The 24,510-nt window shown below is 43.9% G+C and overlaps 2 protein-coding genes across 3 annotated transcripts in view; one reads left to right on the forward strand and one right to left on the reverse strand.

The window, feature by feature from the left end:
* LOC112214863 (apoptotic chromatin condensation inducer in the nucleus-like) overlaps window positions 1-11,162 on the forward strand; it is a 29,076-nt gene extending 17,914 nt beyond the window's left edge. Inside the window, 9 exon segments of the mRNA XM_042327166.1 lie at window positions 1,585-1,736; window positions 1,889-2,032; window positions 7,415-7,598; window positions 7,739-7,884; window positions 8,124-8,231; window positions 8,442-8,549; window positions 8,887-9,238; window positions 9,371-9,459; window positions 9,544-11,162. Coding sequence (XP_042183100.1) covers window positions 1,585-1,736; window positions 1,889-2,032; window positions 7,415-7,598; window positions 7,739-7,884; window positions 8,124-8,231; window positions 8,442-8,549; window positions 8,887-9,238; window positions 9,371-9,459; window positions 9,544-9,867 — 1,607 coding nt within the window. The 3' untranslated portion in view covers window positions 9,868-11,162.
* A 681-nt stretch (window positions 11,163-11,843) lies between these two features.
* ajuba (ajuba LIM protein) lies at window positions 11,844-23,964 on the reverse strand. Of its 2 annotated transcripts, none has more exons than XM_024373541.2 (8): window positions 21,181-23,964; window positions 19,087-19,188; window positions 16,192-16,259; window positions 15,942-16,004; window positions 15,644-15,774; window positions 15,386-15,485; window positions 14,222-14,290; window positions 11,844-13,900 (listed from the first exon to the last, which is right to left on the reverse strand). In XM_024373541.2, the coding sequence occupies exons 1-8, from the start codon at window positions 22,721-22,723 to the stop codon at window positions 13,796-13,798; spliced, it is 2,181 nt and encodes a 726-aa protein (XP_024229309.1). In that variant the 5' UTR covers window positions 22,724-23,964; the 3' UTR covers window positions 11,844-13,795. The 2 variants fall into 2 exon arrangements, with proteins under 2 accessions (XP_024229309.1, XP_024229310.1); XM_024373542.2 differs by having other exon boundaries at window positions 15,386-15,437; window positions 21,181-23,961.
* Window positions 23,965-24,510: the final 546 nt, after the last annotated feature.

Here is a 24,510-nt window from a genome sequence, read left to right on the forward strand (position 1 = left end):
AAGCCTTTTGGACCTAGACTTGGCACTCCGGTACCATTTGTCTTGTGGTAGCAGAGAGAACAGTGTATGACTAGGGTGGCTGGAGTCTTTGACAATTTTTAAGGCCTTCCTCTGACACTGCCTGGTATAGAGGTCATGGATGGCAGGAAGCTTGGCCCCAATGTTGCACTAGGCCGTACGCCCTACCCTCTAGAGCCTTGTGGTCGGACGCTGAGCAGTTACCATACCAGGAAGTGATGCAACCAGTCGGAATACTCTCGATGGTGCATCTGTAGAACTTTTTGAGGATCTGAGGACCCATGCCAAATCTTTTCAGTCTCCTGAGGGGGAATAGCCTTTGTTGTGCCCTCTTCACAACTGTCTTGGTGTGTTTGGACCATGATAGTTTGTTGATGTGGACACCAAGGAACTTGAAGCTCTCAACCTGCTCCACTACAGCCTGTTGATGAGAATGGGGGTGTGCTCGGTCCTCCTTTTCCTGTAGTCCACAATCATATCCTTTGTCTTGATCACGTTGAGCGAGAGGTTGTTGTCCTGGCACCACATGGCCAGGTCTCTGCGCTCGTCCCTATAGGCTGTCTCATCGTTGTCAGTGATCTGGCCTACAACTGTTGTGTTGTCGGCAAACTTGATGGTGTTGGAGTCGTGCCTGGCCATGCAGTCATGAGTGAACAGGAAGTACAGGAGGGGACTGAGCACGCACCCCTGAGAGGTCCCCATGTTGAGGATCAGTGGGAGATGTTTAATACCAGGGTCCTTAGAATGAGGTAGTAAGTAACAAGAACATTTCCCTTCTGACACATCAGATATTGTCAGAAAGCTTAAATTCTTGCTAATCTAACTGCACTGTCCAAATTACAGTAGCTATTACAATGAAATAATACCATGCTATTGTTTGAGGAGCATGCACAGTTAATGCAACCGCTGTGTCAGATTTCATAAACGCTTTACTGAAAAAGCACACCGTGCTACAATCTGAGTACGCGCTCAGAGACCAAAACAACCCAAACAGATATCTGCCATGTTGAGTAGTCAACAGAAGTCAGAAATAGCATTATAAATATTCACTTACCTTTGATCTTCATCAGAATGCACTCCCAGGAATCCCAGTTCCACAATTAATGTTTGTTTTGTTCGATAATGTCCATCATTTATGTCCAAATACCTCCCCTTTGTTCGCGCGTTTAGCCCAGTAATCCAAACTCACGATGCGCAATCACTAGGAGCAGACGAAAATTCAAAAAGTTCCGTTACAGTCCGTAGAAACATGTCAAATGATGTATAGAATCAATCTTTAGGATATACCTCAGACTATCATAATTCTTATGTCTGTAATTCAGTATTCCCTTTTTGTTAGTTTTATTCTTCCTTATTATCCCCCTCATGTTGTGCAGACAATATCCTTACGAACATGCTAAATTACAGTACAATGGTAGCAGTACTCCTTTTGTTTATATTTTTGTATTTTTATTGTTACTATTTCAAAGTAGTAGTAGTAAATAAGCATTTCAATGTAAAACTCTACACCTGTTGTATTCGACGCAGGTGAAAAATATATACTTACCATGTTATTCATCCTCTCAGCAGGCAGTAAGACGTCTCCAGAGGGAGCAGCAGCAGCAGCAGGGGGGGAGGCAGAGTCCGGGACCGCTGCTGGGAGGAAGAGGAGGTGGGGATCCAGCACGGCCGTCAACACCAAGAAACCATCCATCAGCATCACCACAGACTCACTCAAGGTACTGTACATGGCAGCACACACACATACAGACAGCCACACAATCTGAAGAAAAGCACACCCTAAAAATCCCTGTTTCAATTCATACACAACATGGGTTCAAAGCTGTTATATTCAGACTCATTGTCCTCCTTTCTCCCCTTCTCCTACCAGTCTCTGATCCCAGACATCAAGCCCAGTCAGGATGCTGTGGTGGATCTCCACCCTGATGACATCCAGTTGTCTGGGGACGAGGACACCACCAGGGAGGACCAGGGCCTGGACAAGGGCCTCAAGATCAGACGCACTGTCACACAGGTGGGGAAAGGGGCCTAGGGAGTGGATCAGACCAACTTTAATAGGCTACTGTATAATTCAAAATATTGAACCTTTATTTAACTGGGCAAGTCCGTTAATAAAGAACAAATTCTTATTTACAATGACGGCCTACCGGGGAACAGTTGGTTAACGGCCTTGTTCAGGGGGAAAACAACAGAACAACAACAGTGGGGAGGGTGACGGTTATCACAGTGTCTTGAGTTATGTAGATGGATTTCAGAATGAACCTGGAAGATTCCATTGAAGGGTTTAGGTAAACTGTGAGGTATGAGCATTTGTAGATTAAAGTACATAATTGGAGTACATTAATATCGTAAATAGACAAGATGTTGAGTTTCTTAATAACCTCTTGGTGTTAGGGGGCAGTATTTTCATTTTTGGTTAAAAAAAAAGTTCCCGTTTTAAACGGGATATTTTGTCAGGAAAAGATGCTAGAATATGCATATAATTGACAGCTTTGGATAGAAAACACTCTAACGTTTCCAAAACTGTAAAGATATTGTCTGTGAGTAAAACAGAACTGATGTTGCAGGCGAAAGCCTGCGTAAAAAATCCAATCCGGAAGTGCCCCAGGTTTTGAAAGCGCTGCGTTCCAATGACTCCCTATATGGCTGTGACTGTACCATCAACGAGCTTACGCTTTCTACGTATTCCCCAAGGTGTCTACAGCATTGTGACGTAGTTTTACGCATTTCTGTTGAAGAATAGCCGTAGGCGGCCACATTGCGTAAATGGTCACATGGTGGCTCCGAGAGAGATTCTCGCGTAAAATACAAATACGAATTGTCCCGACGGATATATTATCGAATAGATATTAGAAAAACACCTTGAGGATGGATTCTAAACAATGTTTGCCATGTTTCTGTCGATATTATAGAGCTAATTTGGAATATTTTTCCAAATTAGTGGAAACCGCAATTTCCGGGCGATTTCTCAGCCAAACGTGAACTAACGGAGCTATTTCGCCTACAAAAATAATATTTGGGGGAAAAATGAACTTTGGCTGTCTACCTGGGAGTCTCGTGAGTGAAAACATCCGAAGTTCATCAAAGGTAAACGATTTAATTTGATTGCTTTTCTGATTTCTGTGACAAGGTTGCTTGCCGCTAGCAAGGCATAATGCTATGCTAGGCTATGATAAACTTACACAAATGCTTGTTTAGCGTTCGCTGTAAAGCATATTATGAAAATCTGAGATGACAGGGTGATTAACAAAAGGCTAAGCTGTGTTCCAATATATTTCACTTGTGATTTTCATGAATAGGAAGATTTATGTCAGTTGCATTATGCTAATTAGTGTCAGATGATAACGGTCTCGTTCACGGGATGGGGTGTCACTACAGGTTAAACAAAGGCTCAGATGGAGCCAGGTAATTAGAGGTGGCTAGTCTTGCAAATGTATTTTGTATGATAAGTAATTTCTGTAGGTAGGTATATGTACGGGCCCAGACAATATTACAGTAAATTAGATATGTTTAAATTAAACTGTAGTATAGAGTTAGGATGCAAGCCTGATGAACAAAACCGCTAATCTTTCTGATGATACCAAAATCTATCATCACTTTGCCACAGACTAGAGGTCGACCAATTATCATTTTTCAACGCCGATACCGATTATTGGAGGACCAAAGATTTAAATAAAATAAAATTGTATTTATTTATTTGTAATATGACAATCACAATAATACTGAATGAACACTTATTTTATATATAATACATCATTAAAAATCAATTTAGTCTCAAATAAATAATGAAACGTGTTCAATTTGGTTTAAATAATGCAAAAACAAAGTGTTGGAGAAGAAAGTAAAAGTGCAATATGTGCCATGTAAAAAAGTGTAACTGTTAAGTTCCTTGCTCAGAATATGAGAACATATGAAAACTGGTGGTTCCTTTTAACATGAGACTTCAATATTCCAAGGTAAGAGGTTTTAGGTTACAGTTAATATAGTATTTATAGGACTATTTCTCTCTACCATTTGTATTTCATATACCTTTGACAATTGGATGTTCTTATAGGCACTTTAGTATTGCCAGTGTAACAGTATAGCTTCCGTCCCTCTCCTCACCCCTACCTGAGCTCGAACCAGGAACACATCGACAACAGCCACCCTCGAAGCATCGTTACCCGTCGCTCCACAAAATCCACGGCCCTTGCAAGGGGAACAACCACTCCAAGTCTCAGAGCGAGTGACGTTTGAAACGCTATTAGCGCGCACCCCGCTAACTAGCTAGCCATTTCACATCGGTTACACCAGCCTAATCTCGGGAGTTGATAGGCTTGAAGTCATAAACAGCTCAATGCTTGAAGCACAGCGAAGAGCTGCTGGCAAAACACATGAAAGTGCTGTTTGAATGAGTGCTTATGAGCCTGCTGTTGCCTACCACCACTCAGTCAGACTGCTCTATCAAATATCAAATCATAGACTTAATTATAACATAACACACACAAATACGAGCTTTTGGTCATTAATACGGTCGAATTTGGAAACTATCATTTCGAAAACAAAACGTTTATTATTTCAGTGAAATACGGAACCATTCTGTATTATATCTAACGGGTGGCAACCGTAAGTCTAAATATTGCTGTGACATTGTTCAACCTTCAATGTTATGTCATAATTACATAAAATTCTGGCAAATTAGTTGCATATACCCTGACGCTGCATGCAATAAACACAAGAGAATTGACACAATTTCACCTGGTTAATATTGCCTGCTAACCTGGATTTCGTTTAGCTAAATATGCAGGTTTAAAAATATATACTTCTGTGTATTGATTTTGAGAAAGGCATTGGTGTTTATGGTTAGGTACAGTCGTGCAACGATTGTGCTTTTTTCGCAAATGCGCTTTTGTTAAATCATCCCCCGTTTGGCGAAGTTGGCTGTCTTTGTTAGGAAGAAATAGTCTTCACACAGTTCGCAACGAGCCAGGCGGCCCAAACTGCTGCATATACCCTGACTCTGTTGCAAGAGAAGTGACACAATTGACCTAGTTAAAAGAAATCCATGTTAGCAGGCAATATTAACTAAATATGCAGGTTTAAAAATATATACTTGTGTATTGATTTTAAGAAAGGCATTGATGTTTATGGTTAGGTACACATTGGAGCAACGACGGTCCTTTTTCGTGAATGCGCACTGCATCGATTATATGCAACGCAGGACACGCTAGATAAACTAGTAATATCATCAACCATGTGTAGTTAACTAGTGATTATGATTGATTGATTGTTTTTATAAGATAAGTTTAATGCTAGCTAGCAACTTACCTTGGCTTCTTACTGCATTTGCGTAACAGGCAGGCTCCTCGTGGAGTGCAATGAGAGGCAGGTGGTTAGAGCGTTGGGCTACTTAACTGTAAGGTTGCAATCCCCGAGCTGACAAGGTAAAAATCTGTCGTTCTGCCCCTGAACAGTTACCGGTTCCTAGGCCGTCATTGAAAATAAGAATGTGTTCTTAACTGACTTGCCTAGTTAAATAAAGGTGTAAAAACAAATCTATGAAAAACTTGAAATCGGCCCTAATTAATCGGCCATTCCGATTAGTCAGTCGACCTCTACTGCAGACAAATTGAATATGATCTTTTCAAGGTAACTTTTCATCAATTAGACTCCGAGGAATCTAGTGGATGTGACTTGTTCCATTTCATTCCCACAAATTGAGATTCTGGAGAATACAGTAGTTAAATTAGATTTTTTTTAAATGTAAAAAAACATTTAAAAATATATCTTAAACATTCAGAAAATTTAGCCATATCTGAGTTGGCTTCATTAATTAGTGAATCAAAATGACTGTGTGATAAAATCTAATTGGTATCATCAGCAAAGAGAATGGTAGAAAGCAGCAAGGTCATTGATATACATTAGGAACAACAAAGGCCTAGTTATTGTATCTTGGCCCTGGTAGATGCACAGCTGTTTGCGTAAACAAATTGGTCTCTATCATAAACATAACTATATAACCAATGATATGTATTATCATGAAAACTGTAGTAATGCAATTTAGAAAGTAATATTTCCTGATCAACTGTGTCAACGCTTTGGATAAATCTAAAAAGATGCCAAAGCATATATTCATTAAGGGCTGTATAGATCTTAACCACAAGTTGCAAACGAGCCATATCTTTGGAGTAGTCTTTACGAAAACCATATTGTTGCTCATACAGAAGTGTTAATTAAATGTTTCAACATTTTCTTATATACCAATTCTGAGGATTTTAGAAAAACAGTACAGATATTGGGGGATAATTTGCAAAAGATCTTGGATCCCCAGATTATATAGAGGGGGATAACTTTAGAAAATGGTCTATCTTTAGGAACAATACCAGTTTGCATAGATTTGGTGAAGATCTACATTAGAGGCTGCTGCTGACATCTCTAAGTTACCAATTACCTCCATTACATCAGGAGGATCAAACTGAAGCAGAGAAGGGAAATGTTCCTTAATGCAATCCACAGGATTTCCATCAGTGGTTTTCCAATTTGGCCTTTTTTTTTTGTTCTTCAATTAGTTGTGGCAGCAGTTCCTTTCTTTTGAGGCGTACCTTTTCAGAGAAGTCTTCATTTATGAAGATGTTGGTTTCCTTCAGGCACTTGGCTCTCCTGAGAATCTCCTCCTTGTCTTTGAACCTGAGCATTTTCGGCACTATAGATCTGGGCCGTCCATCAGGGAAGAAAGTGCCATTCCTAATCGCCCTCTCCATCTCCGAGTTTAGGGTCCAGTTTGAGTTGATCTGCCAGGAGTTTCTTGCCCTTAACTTCGGTGTCATGCCAAGTTTCAGTCTTAACCTCAATTCCATCTTTTTTTAAATGGATTTATTTTTAATGTTTTTGCGCCTCTATCGGTTTTCGAGGTAGTCTCCTTTTGGAAGAGTGCTTGTCAAGTGTTTGGAAAATTGCTAAATGGTGACATTCACACCCTTTAGCTCCTCCACCTCTGACTGCGTAAACTCAACTGTTTAAATCCTATGACATCCTTAAACAAATCATCAACCCTTTTGTTGGTAGAATCCATAAAGAGTTGCAGGACAGACTTTTTTGGGGGATCTTTATACAACTCTTTTTGTTGATCGAGTTCATGGAGTGTAGCGTTTGATACATATTCCTCTTCCACATTGAGCTTTGGGGTGTTTATTTCTGTCTAGCATAAGCCAGTGCTGTTGATACAAGGTATATGCTGGGCAGTAAGCCTAAACACTGGTCGTAGATGCTTGGGAAAGACGGTGGTAGGAGCATTCGCTTACCCACGGAACGAGCATCGTGTGAGGACGGAGACAGTTTTCTTTTTATCGATAAGCCAGCATTTATTCTTACACACTTGAGCTGTATAGTGATTAAGTTGTCACTTCTCCATTCATAGGTGGTCCCAAGTGAAAACCAGGAGAATGGCCAGGGAGAACAAGATGAAGAGGAGGAGGAGGAGGAGGAGAAGAAACCGGAGCATGACAGAGAGAGGACACAGAAAGAGAAGAGGAAGGACAGCTACTCAGAAGACCCCATGGAGTCTCAGTCCTCCGCTACGCACGACACCGATGCTAAGAAAGGTAACGCACAACAGTTCTGAAGTGTAACGCTGTCTCCCAAGTCTCTCCGGCTAATATGACACTTCTTTCTAGCCACTTTATCTTCCTGCCCTGTTCCCCTTGTTTGTCCCTTTCTCTTCAAATCAATCTCTCTCCCTCAGTCACTCCCAGTGATACGCTGGTGCGTCGCTCCATCAGCCAGCAGAAGTCAGGTGTGTCTGTCACCATCGACGACCCGGTTCGCACCGCCAAACAGCCCTCTCCGCCCAGAGGCAAAGTCTCCAACATCGTCCACGTCTGTAACCTGGTGAGTTCCAAGCATTGTCTTTAACACACTCATTTGAGTGTATAGCATATATAAAAGTAGATCTTGGGATAAGGTTGCTCCTAGTCACTGATCAGTGTAACATTTTCTTCCCTAATGGGTAAGGTTAGGATATATGGTTCCTAGATCTGTGCAAAAGGGCAACTTCTAACTTGGATCAACATCATGAACTGAGTGACCTGTGGCCCTGACTGACCTATGACCTCTCTCCTGTCCATTAGGTGCGACCTTTCACCCTGGGGCAGCTGAAGGAGCTGCTGAACAGGACAGGCTCAGTGGTAGAGGATGGCTTCTGGATCGACAAGATCAAGTCTCATTGCTACGTCACTGTGAGTAACTGTTATTGTCTCGTTCTCTCTCATACCAGTTTGTCTCTCACTATCATTGTCAAGTCGGTCAGATAATTAATTCCCAAATTACTTAATTGGGACTAGAGAAGCTGATGGCTTTGAAAGTCCATGCACATCACACTGTTGTTTTTCAAAGAACTGGTCATTGTTCTTTGACCTCTCTCTCGCTCTCTCTCTCTTTCCTCCCAGTACTCCAGCACAGAGGAGGCTGTGGCCACACGAGCTGCGCTCCACGGGGTGAAGTGGCCCCAAAGCAACCCTAAGGTCCTCAGTGTGGACTTCTGTGAGCAGAACGAGGTAATTCTGTCCAACCCTTTCACACCCAACAGGGAACAACTGGACTAGTACTAGTAAACACTAGGAACTTAGGAATATTAGCTCTGATGGACTAATGGGTATCTACATAAACTAACTTGGGGGAAAATAGCTTGCGCTTGGTGTGTAGATCTATGTTCAATCTATGGTGTGTAGATATATTGTGTAAATTATGATTTAACAAAGCCCTTCCTCTCTTATCCATCCAAGGAACACGTTTTTACATTTTAAAGTGATTAAAACACTGCCTGTCTAAAAATCATTCACCCTCTTTTCCTCTCATTCATCCTTTATTCCCCTCGTTCTCTCCCTTCTCTAGCTGGACTTTCACAGAGGCCTACTGGCCGTGGATCCCAGAGAGGAGCACCGCCCCCAGCCTGGTGTGGGTCCTGGAGGTCCCAAAGTCCGACCGGGCGTGCTGCCCCCTCTGATGGACGGGCGCGGGGACCGCGGCGTGGTCGGAGGGGTGCGGGACCAGTGGGCGGAGAGAGAGAGGGAGATGGAACGCCGGGAGAGGACCAGGGCGGAACGTGAGTGGGACCGGGACAAGGTTCGAGACTTCGGCGGCAAACCAGGAGAGGAGAGGGAGAGGGGGAGGAGATCTCGTTCCCTGGATAGAGAGAGAAGGCGGAAGGAGAGGGACGGCAGGGAGAAAAAGGCCGACAAAAAGGGTGAGAGGAGTTGGGAGTCTCTTGTCCTCTTTATGCATGTTTTAATATCTAAGCTGTTTGTAACCTATAGCTATTACGATGTTAACTCACTATCTTTCTCTCTCCCTCCTCCATTTTCATCCATTCCAACAGATGAGCCTCCTGCCAAATTACTAGACGACCTCTTCAATAAGACCAAAGCAGCTCCCTGTATATACTGGCTCCCTCTCACTGAAGAACAGGTAAGACACACACACACACATCATCATGCAACAACTTGATGGGAGTGTTTTATTGTCATTAATGACTTTTGTTCGCATCCCTAGGCAAACCAGAGGGGAAAAGAACGGGAAGAGCGACAGAAAGAACGAGAGAGGAGGCGGAAAGAACAGCAGGAGGAGGAGGACAAGAAGCGAGAGGAGGAGAGAAAGGAGAGAATTAAAAGCAGAGAGAAGGAGGGAGGAGCTGCGGTAAGCACTGGAAGTGTGAGTGTCCGGGGATCTGAGGGAGAGAGGGAGCGTGGGAGGGAGAGAGAGGGGGAGAAGAGGAGGGACAGTGGTGGATTCAGACCCAGAGGTCCTGATACTAAACCCTCTGCTGGGTTCCGACGCTCCCGTAGCCGTAGCAACCCTCGAGACAAACGCCGTTGAGTGTTCAGTTTGACAGAGTGAGAGAGATGGGGAGGAGGAAAAAAGGATGGATGCAGTCCCTCATTCAACATACAATTGGAACACAGCAGAAAGAGATTTCTAGTCCCCCTCCTTTACATTACCTTTACAAACCACTTCCATAGTCTTCAGGTTAACAGGCTGTTCCTCTTCTGGCTATCCTGTCATTTGGGCCAGGGAGACTCCTATTTAGAAAACCCCAAATCCTCACTCAGTAATGCTGTGTGTCTCTCATATGACCATAAAAATCTACATGTATGGACTTTGGTCACATGTTGATAGTTTAGTGAACCGAAAAATGTCTGCCTCCAAAATGGCACCCTATTTCCTATATGATGGCCCCCGTCAAAAGTAGTGTACTATATAGGGAATAGATATGGTGACATTTTCGCTCTCCCTCTTCCTCCTATAGCTGTCTCAAGCTTCTCATACGAAGCAGTCCAGCGGCCTATTCTGAGCTCATGCATTTTAACCAGAAATGGAAATAAAGGGTGGAGGTTTGCCTCGAGGCCGAGTCTTGTTCCACCAATCTCTGCGGGCACACAGTAATAAGACTCTTCCCTGTAATAATCCATTTAAAAATAGCAGCCCAGTTTACCAACCCCCAAATGTGTTCTAGAATCAATTTTAGTATTTCAAAATCCAGTGAAGTTATTTTTTCTACGACCGGTACCAAGGCCCTTTGTAGGGTCATGTGAAGGTTATTTTTTCTGCTTTGACGTTTTATTATGATGAATCATGTAAATCTCAGCCTTGGATGGTTTTTGTGTGTTCTAGTGTGTGTGTGGTGGTGCTCTGCTCTCCCTCTCTCCACACACTAAGGTTAAAGTTGGTTAATGTGTCATTACACTGAAAGCAGCATATGTTTAAGAAAATTAGGAAACTATCTTTTTGCCTTGTCAGAGGGGTAGGGACATTTTTGTGTTGGGTGGGGGACTGATTTCATTTGCGCCCACTTGGCATGTATACGGTTCTTTTTAGGTTGTTTGGGTAGGGGGGGTCCAAACGCACTGAGAGAATCCGTGTGGCACGATGTGAAACGTTCCCAACATGTGAAACTATCCCTTTCTTGCTCTCTTCCTTCTTATTCACTCAGTGTACCCTCGACCCTCCCAGTTCTTTTTGTAAATGAATCAGACATCGGATGAGTTTAACTTAGATTGTTACTGTTTTAATATTGTTTTTAATTTGTTTGAAACTGAATCTTATTTGGCTCTTTTTTTTCTCCTGTAAGTGCTGAATGTACAAAGAATTCAAAATAAATGTAAAAGTTTAAATGTTGTCAGCGCATTCTTTAATATAGTATCTCAAGTCACATTTTGTAATGTTGTTCATGTTCAACAATTGCTTATTCGGGAGATTAGTCAATTATATGAATACACTGCGTGGCCAAAAGTATGTGGACACCTGCTCATCGACCACCTCATTCCAAAATCATGGGCATTAATATGGAGTTTCACAAGAACAGCATTTCAAGTTTTTTTTCTTAATTTCATGGTATCCAATTGGTAGTTAGTCTTGTCTCATCTGCTGCAACTCCTTTATGGACTCGGGAGAGATCAAGGTCGGGACACAACCCAACCAAGCCGAATTGCTTCTTGACACAATGCTCGCTTAACCCGGAAGCCAGCCGCACCAATGTGTTGGAGGAAGCACCATACACCTGGCGACGGTGTCGGTGTGCACAGCACCCGGCCCGCCACAGGAGTCGCTAGTGCGCGATGGGACAAGGACATCCCTGCCGGCCAAACCCTCCCCGAACCCGGATGACGCTGGGCCAATTGTGCATTGCCTCATGGGTCTCCCGGTCATGGTAGAGCCTGGAATCTAACTTTTGTGTGTGTATTTTATATATATATATATACACACACACACACACACAGAGATATCCCGAATACTAGGTTTGATTTCCACCTTCTGGCCACAGATTGTAACTGCAATAAAGACTACCTCAAAAGTTAAGACACACAAAGGAAAATATTTATTAATTACAACCGATACAGGAATGTTTTATTTTTTTACAAGAAGAAACACTTACAAAATATCTTACGGGTAAACAAGTCAAATTTTAAGTGCAAATTGTTTGCTAGTGATGGTTAAATACAAAAACAGGTTAACCAGATCGATAAATCCCTTATTCTATAGCACATGGTCGGGTGGTAAAAACAAAACCATAGTTTGGTGTATTCTTCTTAGCCTGGTCCCAGATATGCCAAACGATGCCGTGACAATTACCATAAGAGTTGCCGAGACTGCATAAACTGATCTTGGACCCGGCTATATTCTTCTCCCAGTCTGGTACAGTGATGGTCTGCGGAATGGCAGGACTCATTATGTTGCACCTGGGTGGTGTTCAGTAGGCACACAACTGAAGAAAATGCTCAACTTGCCCAGAAAGAAATACTTATTTTCATCTTCTGCCTTAATGAACTTGCCCCCGGACATACAGGGGTTTGATCTAAACCGGATTGGGGTGTAACGGATTACAAAAACGAATCCATTAAATTACCAGCAAGATTATTACTTCTAGTCTTTTTAAATTCAGAAAGGCTGTTTGCAACAACAAAAAATATGACACCTTTTTGTTTTCTCAATGACATTTAAATCATAATTGAAAAAAGGTGCAAGTTTAAGTTTGATCCGCCTAAACGAGTCTGACCACAAAGACGTACCAAATTTGATGGATCGCGGGAAAAGAGAAGGAAATAGGCTTTGTAGGCTACAGTCCAATGTTGCGACTGCTGTTAGCATTCAAAGATTATTCAACTTTAAGAAATGCTTGGAGGTAAGGACGACAGCAGTGGTTTAGCCTACGGCCGATAAGAATACTTATCTACATTATTGTGAATCACACTGCAGCTCTCTCATTTAGCTATTATCGCCGTACGGATTGTGGTTGTTGTAGATGGCTGTTCAAATGTATGTGTATTTTAACCCAATAATGGTTGAACTGAAAAAGTTTAAACTGCCTTTTCAATCAGTTTTTGCAACCAGTGGATAGCCAGTGAAAAATGCTCTCTTGTAACAGTTGCATACTGCGAATCCCAGTTTATGGAATTTAAGTTTGAGGGTGTTTTTAACTTCTAAACTCCTGTGGTATTGTGCTCAATACAGTCAAAAACAAGTTTAATTTAAGACCACGAATAGGGCTTTTATTGCTCAATCTAATTAGTGTTGATAAAAAAATAATCCATAGGCCTAATGGACTCGTGCACTTTTGATAGACAAAGGGTAAATCTGTAGTTGCTACCTCAATTTTTGGATTTATAAATTAATGATACCGTATATACCCATTGATTCTTTAAGAATATAAATTATAAATGGCTCATGAGCTTAGTTCAACTATCACATGCCATGATAACCCAAAATACTGTAAACTTGTTTTCCCCCCAATGTTTGTAAACATTATTTACAAACACTATAGCCTCAAAACATTGCTATTTTTTCTTGTATAAAAACATTGGAGAATTGGCTCTGTCTATTAATCTTAGAGTGGTTTCATTTCGCCAGGGCCATCCCTCAGCGTTTTACAAAAACGGAGGCAGGGTGCCACTTGAGGGGAAAGTAATCTAAAAGTAACAAACTAATCAGATTACGTTAGTTTGGGTAATCCAAAAGTTGTTACTGACTACAATTTGACATAACTAATAGATTACATTTAGAAAGTAACCGACCCATCCCTGGATCTAAGACATTGGTGCTATTGTGTCAAACTCTGGACCAAAACAGTAAATAAAATACATCTTATATCAGCGTTTTCATGTGAGCTTGTCTCACACAGGAAATTCAAACATCAGAGCAAACCCATATCTTGGTGTGCAATAGAGAGAAAGAAAGAGTTTGTGTGAGAAAGAAAAGGGAATGTTTAATGCATAGAGTTCCTTCCTCAGTTGTGTTGTGAGGGGAAATGTTATGAGGCGCACACCCGGGTCATGTGACATGAATGGCAGAGGAGATGAGAGTCCAGAGGGAAGCACTGGGAGCCCTGCTGATCCGAGAGCTGCTTCCCACATTCCTGAGGAATAAAACAGACATGGAGAGAGAACATTACTTCTGATCTGAGTTCAGGTATAATTCTTCATAAAGTACATACAGTAACAGTACACTACTATAGTCTGTGTTTTTCAACCCTAGTCCCGATGACTCGCAGGATGTTCTGGGTATTGTTCCAGTACAGTTATCACACCTGATTAAACTATCAAGCCCTAGATTAGTTGAATCAGGTGTGTTATTGCACAGCTGGAACAAAAGCCTGCTCACTCTCAATGAACACGGGTACAGACCGACACACATTACATAGCAGGTGTTGTTAATATTAGATGAAGGCCGTACTAACCTCACAGTGGTAGCACTCAAAGTGATAATCGTTGTTCATAGACATCACCCGGAGTATCTCCTCGCTGCCCTGTAACAAAACAGCGGTGGTGAGATTAGTGCACCACAATCATGGCCAAAATTATGTGGACACGTGCTAGTTGAACATCTCATTCCAAAATTATGGTCATTAATATGGACTTGGTCCCCTGTTTGCTGCTATAACAGCCTCCACTCTTCTGGGAAGGCTTTCCACTAGATGTTGGAACATTGCTGCAGGGACTTGATTCCATTTAGCCACGAGCATAAGAGAGGTTGGGCACTGATGTTGGGTGATTAGGCCTGGCTCACAGTCGGTGCTCCAATTCATCCCAAAGGTGTTCGGTGGTGTTGAGGTCAGTTCTGTGCGGCCCAGTCAAGTTCTTCCACACCGATCTCGACAAACCATTTCTGTGGATCTCACTTAGTGCACACGGGCACCCTCATGCTGAAACAGGAAAAGGGCCTTCCCCAAACTGTTGCCACAAAGTTGGATGCACAGGATCGTCTACAGTGTCATTGTATGCTGTAGCTTTAAGATTTCCCTTCACTGGAACTAAGGGGCCTAACCATGAAAAACTGCCCCAGACCATTATTCCTCCTCCACCAGTCTTTACAGTTGGCACTATGCATTGGGGCAGGTAGCGTTTTCCTGGCATCCGCCAAACCCAGATTTGTCCAACGGACTGCCAGATAGTGAAGCGTGATTCTTCACTCCAGAGAACGCGTTTCCACTGCTCCAGAGTCCAATGGCAGCGAGCTTTACACCACTCCAGCCATCGCTTTGGCATTGCGCATGGTGATCTTAGGCTTGTGTGCGGCTGCTCGGCCTTGTGTGGCCTACCACTTTGCGGCTGAGCCGTTGTTGCTCCTAGATGTTTCCACTTCACAATAACAGCGCTTAAAGTTGCCCGGGGCAGCGCTACTCCCAATGTTTGTCTATGGAGATTGCATGACTGTGTGCTAGATTTTATACAACCGTCAGCAAAGGGTGTGGCTGAAATAGCCGAATCCACAAATTTGAAGGGGGTGTCCACATACTTTTGCATAAATAGAATAGTTGGACATTTGAGTGGCATGCAGTATTGTCTAACTACATGATACGCAACAAACAACAAACACATTGAATGAAACAAGAGACACTCACCTCAGCAGGTAAGATGGGTTGTAAGCAGGCAGCACATTTAGGAGCAAACGTTCTGCGGGGCAACAAGAGTTCCAATGGCAGAATAGAACGACATGTAGACCTAGAAATGTAATGTACTACTAATATACAAACCTAACAAACTGTGTGATAAACTGAGTATTATCCTCTGACCATAAACAACTTGACAATTGAATTAATGTCGACCCCCGTCTGTATATCAACGCCTCAGTTTGACCTACTGAAGACACCCGGCCTCACCTGTTGTAGTCCGAGACACAGTAGATGTTGCTGAGGTGGTCGACGGTGAAGGGAACTCCGTCCAGGGCTTTGGAACACACCACACAGCGGAAACAACCGGGGTGGTAAGAGTTCCCCATTGCCTGGAGGATCTGATGGACGAAACAGATGGGGGAATGTGAAGAAATGATTTTTGAAAACAAGGTTAAGAAAATGTGGTCATGGTCAGAAACATGTTCCTTTTTTATGGTCATGGTCAAAAATACACGGGCTTGAATGTTGAGGAGTCGCTGACGCACACACAAACACACACACACACCTGTTCCAGGATAAGGTGGCCACACACACTGCATTTCTCTGCTGCAGCCTGGAACCCTGAGAACTGACAAGTATGGAGAGAAGAGAGAACATTTGAGATATGATTTTATATCATACCATAGAAAAGTACTATTTAAAACTTTAATGCAATTTGCTGTAATATCTAGGAGGCCATTGTTTAGAAATGTACTGCACTGATATCCAGGAATGGAACTGAAAGAGAGAGAGAATCTTTGGCCTTGCCCTCTTACCATGTAATCCTCTTTACAGTACACAGAGCCATTGACGTTGTAAAAGTCCTTGTTTCTCAGGGTGCGACCTAACAGAGAGGGAAACATGAATGACCGCAGAGGAACAGAGGGAGGCCAGGCTTACCCAGATGTTTTCCTTGCTTTGACTATATACCGTGTCCTCTGTGATATTACCGGTATTTAAAACGGTACTCATTCCCATAAAAATACATCCGTTTGTCATTAAGTGCAAACACATTCATGGAGTGGCATGATTGTTCAAACTGAGTTTATCATATCACCAAGAAACCCTAGACCCACTCCAATTTGCATACCGCCCCAACAGATTCACAGATGATGCCATCTCTATTGCACTCCACACTGCCCTTTCCCACCAGACAAAAGGAACACCTATGTGAGAATGCTGTTCATTGACAACAGCTCAGCTTTCAACACCATAGTGCACACGAAGCTCATCACTAAGCTAAGGACCCTGGGACTAAACACCTCCCTCTGCAACTGGATCCTGGACTTCCTGACAGGCTGCCCCCAGGTGTTAAGGGTAGGTAACAACATCTGCCACGCTGATCCTCAACATGGGGGCCCCTCAGGGGTGCGTTCTCAGTCCCCTCCTGTACTCCCTGTTCACTCTTGACTGCATGGCCAGGCATGACTCCGCAACACCATAACGTTTTCCAACGACACAACAGTGGTAGGCCTGATCACTGACAACGATGAGACAGCCTATAGGGAGGTCAGAGACCTGGCCATGTGGTGCCAGGACAATGTGATCAAGACAAAGGAGATGATTGTGGACTACAGGAAAAGGGGGACCGAGCACGTCCCCATTCTCATCGACGGGGCTGTAGTGGAACAGGTTGAGAGCTTCATGGTCCAAACACACCAAGACAGTCGTGAAGAGGGCATGACAAAGCCTATTCCCCCTCAGGAGACTGAAAAGATTTGGCATGGGTCCTCAGATCCTAAAAAAGGTATACAGCTGTACAATCTTTCTATTATTCTACCAGACGAGCTAAATGACTTCTATGCTCGCTTCGAGGCAAGCAAGACTGAAGCATGCATGAGACTGTGTGATCAAGCTCTCCGTCGCCGATGTGATCTTTAAACAGGTCAACATTCACAAGGCCGCAGGGCCAGATGGATTACCAGGACGTGTACTCCGAGCATGCGCTGACCAACTGGCAAGTGTCTTCACTGACATTTTCAACCTCTCCCTGAGAGAGTCTGTAATATCAACATGTTTTAAGCAGACCGCTATAGTCCCAGTACCCAAGAACACTAAGGTAACCTGCCTAAATGACTACTGACCTGTAGCATTCACGTCTGTAGCCAAGAAGTGCTTTGAAAGGCTGGTCACGGCTCAACATCATTATCCCAGAAACCCTAGTCCCACTCAAATTTGCACACCACCTCAACATCTCTATTGTACTCCACACTGCCCTCTCCCACCTGGACAAAAGGAACACCTACGTGAGAATGCTGTTTATTGAGAGCTTCAAGTTCCTTGGTGTCCACATCACCATAAAACTATAATGGTCCAAACACACCAAGACAGTCGTGAAGAGGGCACAACAAAGGCTATTCCCCCTCAGGAGACTGAAAAGATTTGGCATGGGTCCTCGGATCCTCAAAAATGTCTACAGCTGCACCATCGAGAGCATCACCGCCTGGTATGGCAACTGCTTGGCCTCCGACCGCAAGGCTCTAGAGGGTAGTGTGAACGGCCCAGTACATCACTGGGGCCAAGCTTCCTGCCATCCATGACCTCTATACCAGGAAGGCCTTAAAAATTGTCAAAGACTAGCCACCGTAGTCATAGACTGTTCACTCTGCTCCCGCACGGCAAGCGGTACCGGAGCACCAAGTCTAGGTCTAAGACTCCTGAACAGCTAATCAAATAGCTACCTAGACTATTAGCATTGTCCCCTCGCCCTATTTTACACCGCTGCTACTCTGTTTATTATCTATGCATAGTCACTAACTCTACTTACATGTACATATTACCTCAATTACCTCGACTAACCTGTGCCCACGCACATTGACTCTGTACAGGTACCCCCTGTATATAGCCTCGCTACTGTTATTTTACTGCTGCTCTTTAATTATATATATATATATATATATATATATTATAAGTTTTAAGTATGTATATATGTGTGTGTATATATAAATTATAATATAAAATTAGAATATCCCTGCCTCTTGGGATCTAAGAGAATTTTGCAGTTTTAAAGCTAAATAATATAATTATTTATTTACTTAAAACTTAACTTTTCTGAAAACTACATTGTTGGTTAAGGGCTTGTAAGTAAGCAGTTCACTGTAAGGTCTACACTTGTATATGGCGCATTTAACAAATTACATTTGATTTGATGATGCAGTTGGCTTGGAATGCTTCATTTCCGCTGAGTTAAAGGGAAAGTTCACCCAAATTGCAAAATTACATTGGTTTCCTTACCCTGTATGCAGTCTATGAACAAGGTACAACAGCAATCCATGCTTTGGTTTAGTTTCCACATGTTATAATTTGAGTATTTGTTGCACCATTCAAGTCATGGGACCGATGTTAGCATTTTTCGCTCATCTTTAAGTGACTTTGTTGTGCTTCTCAATCAATTTTTAGATACTTTTGAATGATTTGGACATGATTTGCAAAAAAATCTAATATCAGTCCTATGACTTGAATGGGATTTGTGCCACAAAAGCTAAAAACGTAAGCATGTGGAAACAGGGCCCGGGAAACAAAACCAAAGCATGAATTGCTGTCATGCCTTGTCCGTAGACTGATTACAGGATAAGGAACCAATGTGCAATTTGCGTGAAATATCAGTTTAACCATTCTGCTGTTGTTCAATCAGCCAGTCAACTAGAGGTGTGTGTGTGTGTTCAACTCACCACAGGACACACAGGTGAAGCAGCGTGTGTGATAGAGGCTGTCCAGAGCCTGGCAAGCATTATCCGCTCCATACACACCTTTCCCACACTTCACACATGTACCTGCAACACAATCAACACAAGAAATAACCCTTACTATACGTCACACATGTACCTGCAACACAATACAATGAACAACCATTACTCATCAAGACATGGGCCCACATTCTTTCCTGGTGAAGTCACCTCGTCAAGAAAACGTCTTGGCCTTAGTCAAACATCCCTCGTTACACACACACACTCAGTAAACATTACTGTATCCCGTACATAGGACTAATAAAACTTGAAACCAACAAGATACTTCAAGCCAGACACAAGAGTCAACGCTCAAAATTAGGACTAGTTTTTTTCCCCCCTTCTGGTCACCTGCCTAGGGAACAACTCCTGGCCCGTCTTAAAACGCCCTCCTGTTCTGAGCTCCGGTTAGGGCCTCTGTCGTGTTAACAGCTCTGAGCCTAGCTTAGCTGCCACAGTGAGAGGAGGTGGCAGTACAGTTCACATCCCCCGAGGGCTCAGATACGGGAGCAGAAAAACAGGCTATAGCACACCTCCGCTGCGCACGCCGTGCCAGGGTAACACACCAGCACACGCATGACTCGAGTCCCACACACTGCATATTATAATGGCCTGGAGTCACTCCGAACACACACACCCTGCCACACGACACACACACTGCCAGTCCTAAGCTGTAATCTTCTCTATGACTCATACTAATGGTCAGTGCTGTGTTTATCGCTACCATGTAATTTGTCTGAACATTGCAGCAGAACTACGCTTTGCAGTTCAGTGTGTATGTATAGCTACGCTTCCTCTGCCCTCTATGGGAGGGGATCTCAAACATTTTGGGGGCCCCTTTTGTGATAGCCAATTCATCAAGGGAACCCCTCATAATCAGAACAACTCGAGTGAGATTAAAATAGCAAACAAGGAGTTTTACTATGACTTTGGCAGTGGATGGATAATCTCCACCCGGCACAGCCAGAAGAGGACTGGCCACCCCACATAGCCTGGTTCCTCTCTAGGTTTCTTCCTAGGTTTTGGCCTTTCTAGAGAGTTTTTCCTAGCCACCGTGCTTCTACACCTGCATTGCTTGCTGTTTGGGGTTTTAGGCTGGGTTTCTGTACAGCACTTTGAGATATCAGCTGATGTACGAAGGGCTATATAAATACATTTGATTTGGATGGCTGGATGTACCAAGTCTCAGGAATGGGAAGGAGCATTTTAAAGGCCTGCCTCTTGGGATCTAAGATAACTTTGCAGTTTTAAAGCTAATTTCCTGCAATTTTACACATTTTTGTAATGGGCAGAGAGAAAACTTTGCCATTTTAAAGCTTAAATTACAGTGCATTGGAAGTATGGATCATTTGTAGAGTACTGTGGATACCAATATCCCTGTGAGCCTCCCAGGCTCATGTTGCCCAGGGTTAATAATATTACATTGTATTATTTATTGTATTACACTAAACTTATTCCACGGATCCTTGACCAAATGTAGTTTCATCTGTTGTTGTTAGTAACAATCATTAAAAATAATAAATGTATATATTGTTTTATCTGGCCTCGGACCCCCTGCAGTACCGCGGACCCCACTTTGAGAACCGCTGCCATATGGTTCAATGTCTGTGCTTAACTCTACCTAAAAAATGTTGTATACCTAGAGTCTCCCAATGTGATTTACTGCTTTACATTATGGCTGAGTGACTGTTGCACAGACAGTCTTTGATGTGTGTATTTTTGCATGTCAACTATGATAGTGACTCCTCATCAATTGATCTCTGCATCCCTCTCTTCTCCTTTCTGTCTGATGTGGATAACCTAGCAGCTCTACTTGTCTGGATAGGCCTCTGCCTTAGCTAGCCCACTGATGGCAAAATGTGTTTCTTTCCCTTTGCTTGTGTGGGAGGTATGTAGGTAGGTAGGACATGCAAGTCCCTACAGGTATCGAGGCACCATCCATCCTTCTCTTTCATCTATCCAATCTGTCTATCCATCCATTCATCTATCCAATCCTTTCATTGAAAAATAAATAAATGATGAAGTGGTTGATGATCTCACCAAAGAACTCCTGGCGATTCTCAGACAACGCCTCCCTCCCCGTTCCTGGCTCCTCCTGGGCTTTGATTGGTCCGGCAGCCGTAGCTGTGTTGACGAGCGTCACCGGCTTGCTGAGGGCCTTGGCATGTTCTTTGAGCATCAGACCACCCAGGTGTAGCCCCTCCCCCTCCAGTGCTGCATCTCTTAGCAACAGGCGCGTCAGTTCCTCTTGGTAGCGGGTCCCCGGGAGGTCCGAGTAGCGCGCCCGTTCCCTGCCAGCGCCCATGCCAGTCTCCTCCCCTCGTGCTGTTCCTGCTCCCCTCTCATCCCACCACTCGGGCCCAGCCCGGTAACAGGCCGCTGCCGGGCTACCCACCGCAGGCGGGTATGAATGCCGGCTGTCCTGAACCCCTGTTCCTCCAGGTGAGGAGACCCCGTCCAGGTAGTCCTGCCAGCCTCCTGACCCAGAGTGTGCCCCGGCCCTGCCAGAGACTGTGTATCCCTGTCCACTGGTGGAGCCCCCTGCGTGCAGGGAGGAGAACTGCAGCTGCGGTGCCGTGGAGTAGCGGGTGTCATAGCCCAGGCTGATTCCGCTGGTGCGGTTGCTGCTACAGCGGCTGCCCATGGGGCTTCCACCGCTGGCAGTACTGGAGGCAAAGCTGGACCTGGGACTGACCAGCACCGACTCTTGGAGACTGAAGGACGAGCAGGGGCTCAGTGTCGGGCCTGGGGGGAAGAAGAAACCTCCACACACCCCTCCCCCTCCACCCATCTCAGAGGGCCGGTGTGGGGGGTGAGAGAGCGAGGCCGGCCTGATGCTCTCCCAGAGTTCCCCTCCGGCGCTCAGCCGCTTGTAGAACAGCGCCTCCTGGAGGGAGAGGCGTTTGTGGCGCTCCGGCTCGGGGACGTAGTGCAGCTCGGCCATTGCGCCACCACGGGGAGCGGAGCCGTAACCCGAGGAGGTGGAGGAGGTGGGGTATGCCGGAGGGGGGCCAGAGGAGTGGGACAGAGGAGGGTGGGAGAGGAGCTGCTGGCGTCGGACCAGCTGCTGGAGCTCCAGAGAGTAGCGGCGCTGGTTCAGAGAGGCCTTGGACCCAGCCGGGTCACAGTCCCCCAGGCCTGACTCACGCCTCATCTGGATGTCAACGCCCTCCCCCAGGTAGCAGGAGGCACGCTGCTGGGGCGACCGCCGCCGAAGGGGGGCAAGAGTCGAGAGGGAGTAGGGTTGATGTTCGCAGTCAGCAGTTTGGGGAGCGATGGAGCTTGTAGACGGGGAGAGGTGCTGGGTAGCGGAGACTCTCTCTCCCAGTCCATTCCCACCTCTGCCACTGACCGGTCTGCATGCCTCCGTTGAGGTTGGAGAGGTGAGAGAGAACTGGCCGGGTGTTGATGGTGAGGAGGTTGCAGTGCTCAGGGTTGGTGGTAGTCCACTACTGGTGTTCCCATTGCTGTTATTGTTGGTGTTGTTGACCAACTCATTTTTCTTTTTAGAACTGGCGAATTTCACACTCCCTGAGTCAGTCAGTTTCAACTTCTCCAATAACTTACTTCCAAGTCGGTCCATTGTAATGTCTAACCTGGTCGTCTAAAACTCTGAATAATCAAATTAAATTAAATGCTGTTAACCAACCACTATGTTATATAAGTTAATGTACTCAATAAATACAGTGTGTGAGTTGGAAATACATTAACACTCAAGTATGTCTACAGTACAGTTGAACTACAGTAGTTGAAATGACAGAGACCCTTGCAATCTATATGCTAAACAAATACCCCCCAAATTAGAACAACCAACGGACAGACCTGTGTAGGCTATATGTACATATACAATAAATAAAAAAAACAGACGTTAAATAAGACGATTAAGACATTTTTGGAGGATCACATGACGATATAATCATGTTTGGATAACAGTGTTGAGAGTCATCGTGTCTTGGCTGTGGAGACTACAGGCAGACAGGTAGAAGGTAACGCATGTGAATCCATCGAGTTAGTAGTGGACTACTTCTATTGTTCTGGCAATGCTGGAGATAAAGACGGATAAAAATGGCTTTTTAGGTCACTCTCGTGAAGCTGAAGTTGTTGTTGTCGGTCTCGTTTGAGACTAGGTAGCCCCACACCTGCATGTCTTCGGTGTGACGAAACGGTCCATTATATTAGGTTAGACTTGGTCACGTAAAGATGAGTTGTTTCTGCTATTCGTTGTTTCCCACGCAACTGGCACCAGTATAAACTTAAATGCTCTTATTTTGGGTCCTTTTAATTAAGAAGCATTCCCCTTTGAACTTGTTTTTTAAAGCCACATGTAGTCCAGTGAAGTTCCGTTCCGCACGATTTTCCACGGCAAAGCTTTTCGGAATAACTCGTCGGGCTAAGTGAGGACCAGTGGAAGGAGGAAAATAAGTCAGTTTCTGTATAAAATGTAGCGTATCCAAACTCTTCTATTCACTTTGAAAGAAACATGATATTGAAAATGCATATAAAAACGCGAGAAAAAAAACGGATCAAACGAAAACATAAAGCATTCGATGTTTCGAGAATGTATTATTGCTCACATTCCGTTTTCAAATCATTTTACGACAAAAAAATATGCTGATAAGTTTGAGAACGGAACCCATGCCGCCTTAAACTCTACTGACCGTTGCCAAACCAATTGTACGTAAAAGTAGGCAAGCATTAATCCATTCCGCAAATGTGTCACAGCCTACAACAACTTCGTTTCTTTCTTTCCCCCAAATGATTTACCTCCCCCTCTTTTTCCTTTATCAGCCACTGGCTTGTTTTTTTCCTTCAGGCCGGAACACCTTTCTGCCAGCAATCGCGAATGGATAACGTCCCAAAATATTTCGTCGTTCATACGCAAACTTCCCAGTGGGTGAACAATGCCATTGCAGAGTCCACTACAGAGTCCACTAGTTTGGGTGACAGACACATCAAAAGACATCATCTTGTTTACCCATTTTTTTCGGTATTAACCAAATTAAGAGGCTATGCCTTATATTCAGTGGGGGCTTAAATAGGAATTCATGTGGAATTGTGGATAAAAAAACCTTTCAATAGCATAATTTATACTCAATAACAATCATAAATCATCGCATTCAGATTTTTCACATGGGTGGGTTAATGACTTATTACACAATTATGACCTCTCAAATACCTGTCTCAGGTATGTTATTTGCCCCAGGCCTTATCAACCACACACCAATATGACGTGCCTGAGGCAGAAAGCAATATATTGCTTGTTGTCAAGACCTGACACAGTTGAAATATGACTTTGGTATAGGCCTACGCGACTAGAATATGTGTAATCGGCCATAATGGTCCAAACCTATTTGGGTACTACTTTATTGT

The sequence above is a fragment of the Oncorhynchus tshawytscha genome, linkage group LG09 (assembly GCF_018296145.1).
Source record: "Oncorhynchus tshawytscha isolate Ot180627B linkage group LG09, Otsh_v2.0, whole genome shotgun sequence".
NCBI classification, from domain to species: Eukaryota; Metazoa; Chordata; class Actinopteri; order Salmoniformes; family Salmonidae; genus Oncorhynchus; species Oncorhynchus tshawytscha.

Bases quoted from the DNA above. Each gene is read 5' to 3' on its own strand.
- ajuba (XM_024373541.2), bottom strand. From the start codon at position 22,723: ATGGACCGACTTGGAAGTAAGTTATTGGAGAAGTTGAAACTGACTGAC. The intron at 15,486-15,643 runs GTGAGGCCGGGT...TTACATTTCTAG, and splicing joins TGTGTCTCGGACTACAACAG to GTCTACATGTCGTTCTATTC. The intron at 14,291-15,385 runs GTGAGTGTCTCT...GTTTTGTTACAG, and splicing joins AACCCATCTTACCTGCTGAG to GGCAGCGAGGAGATACTCCG.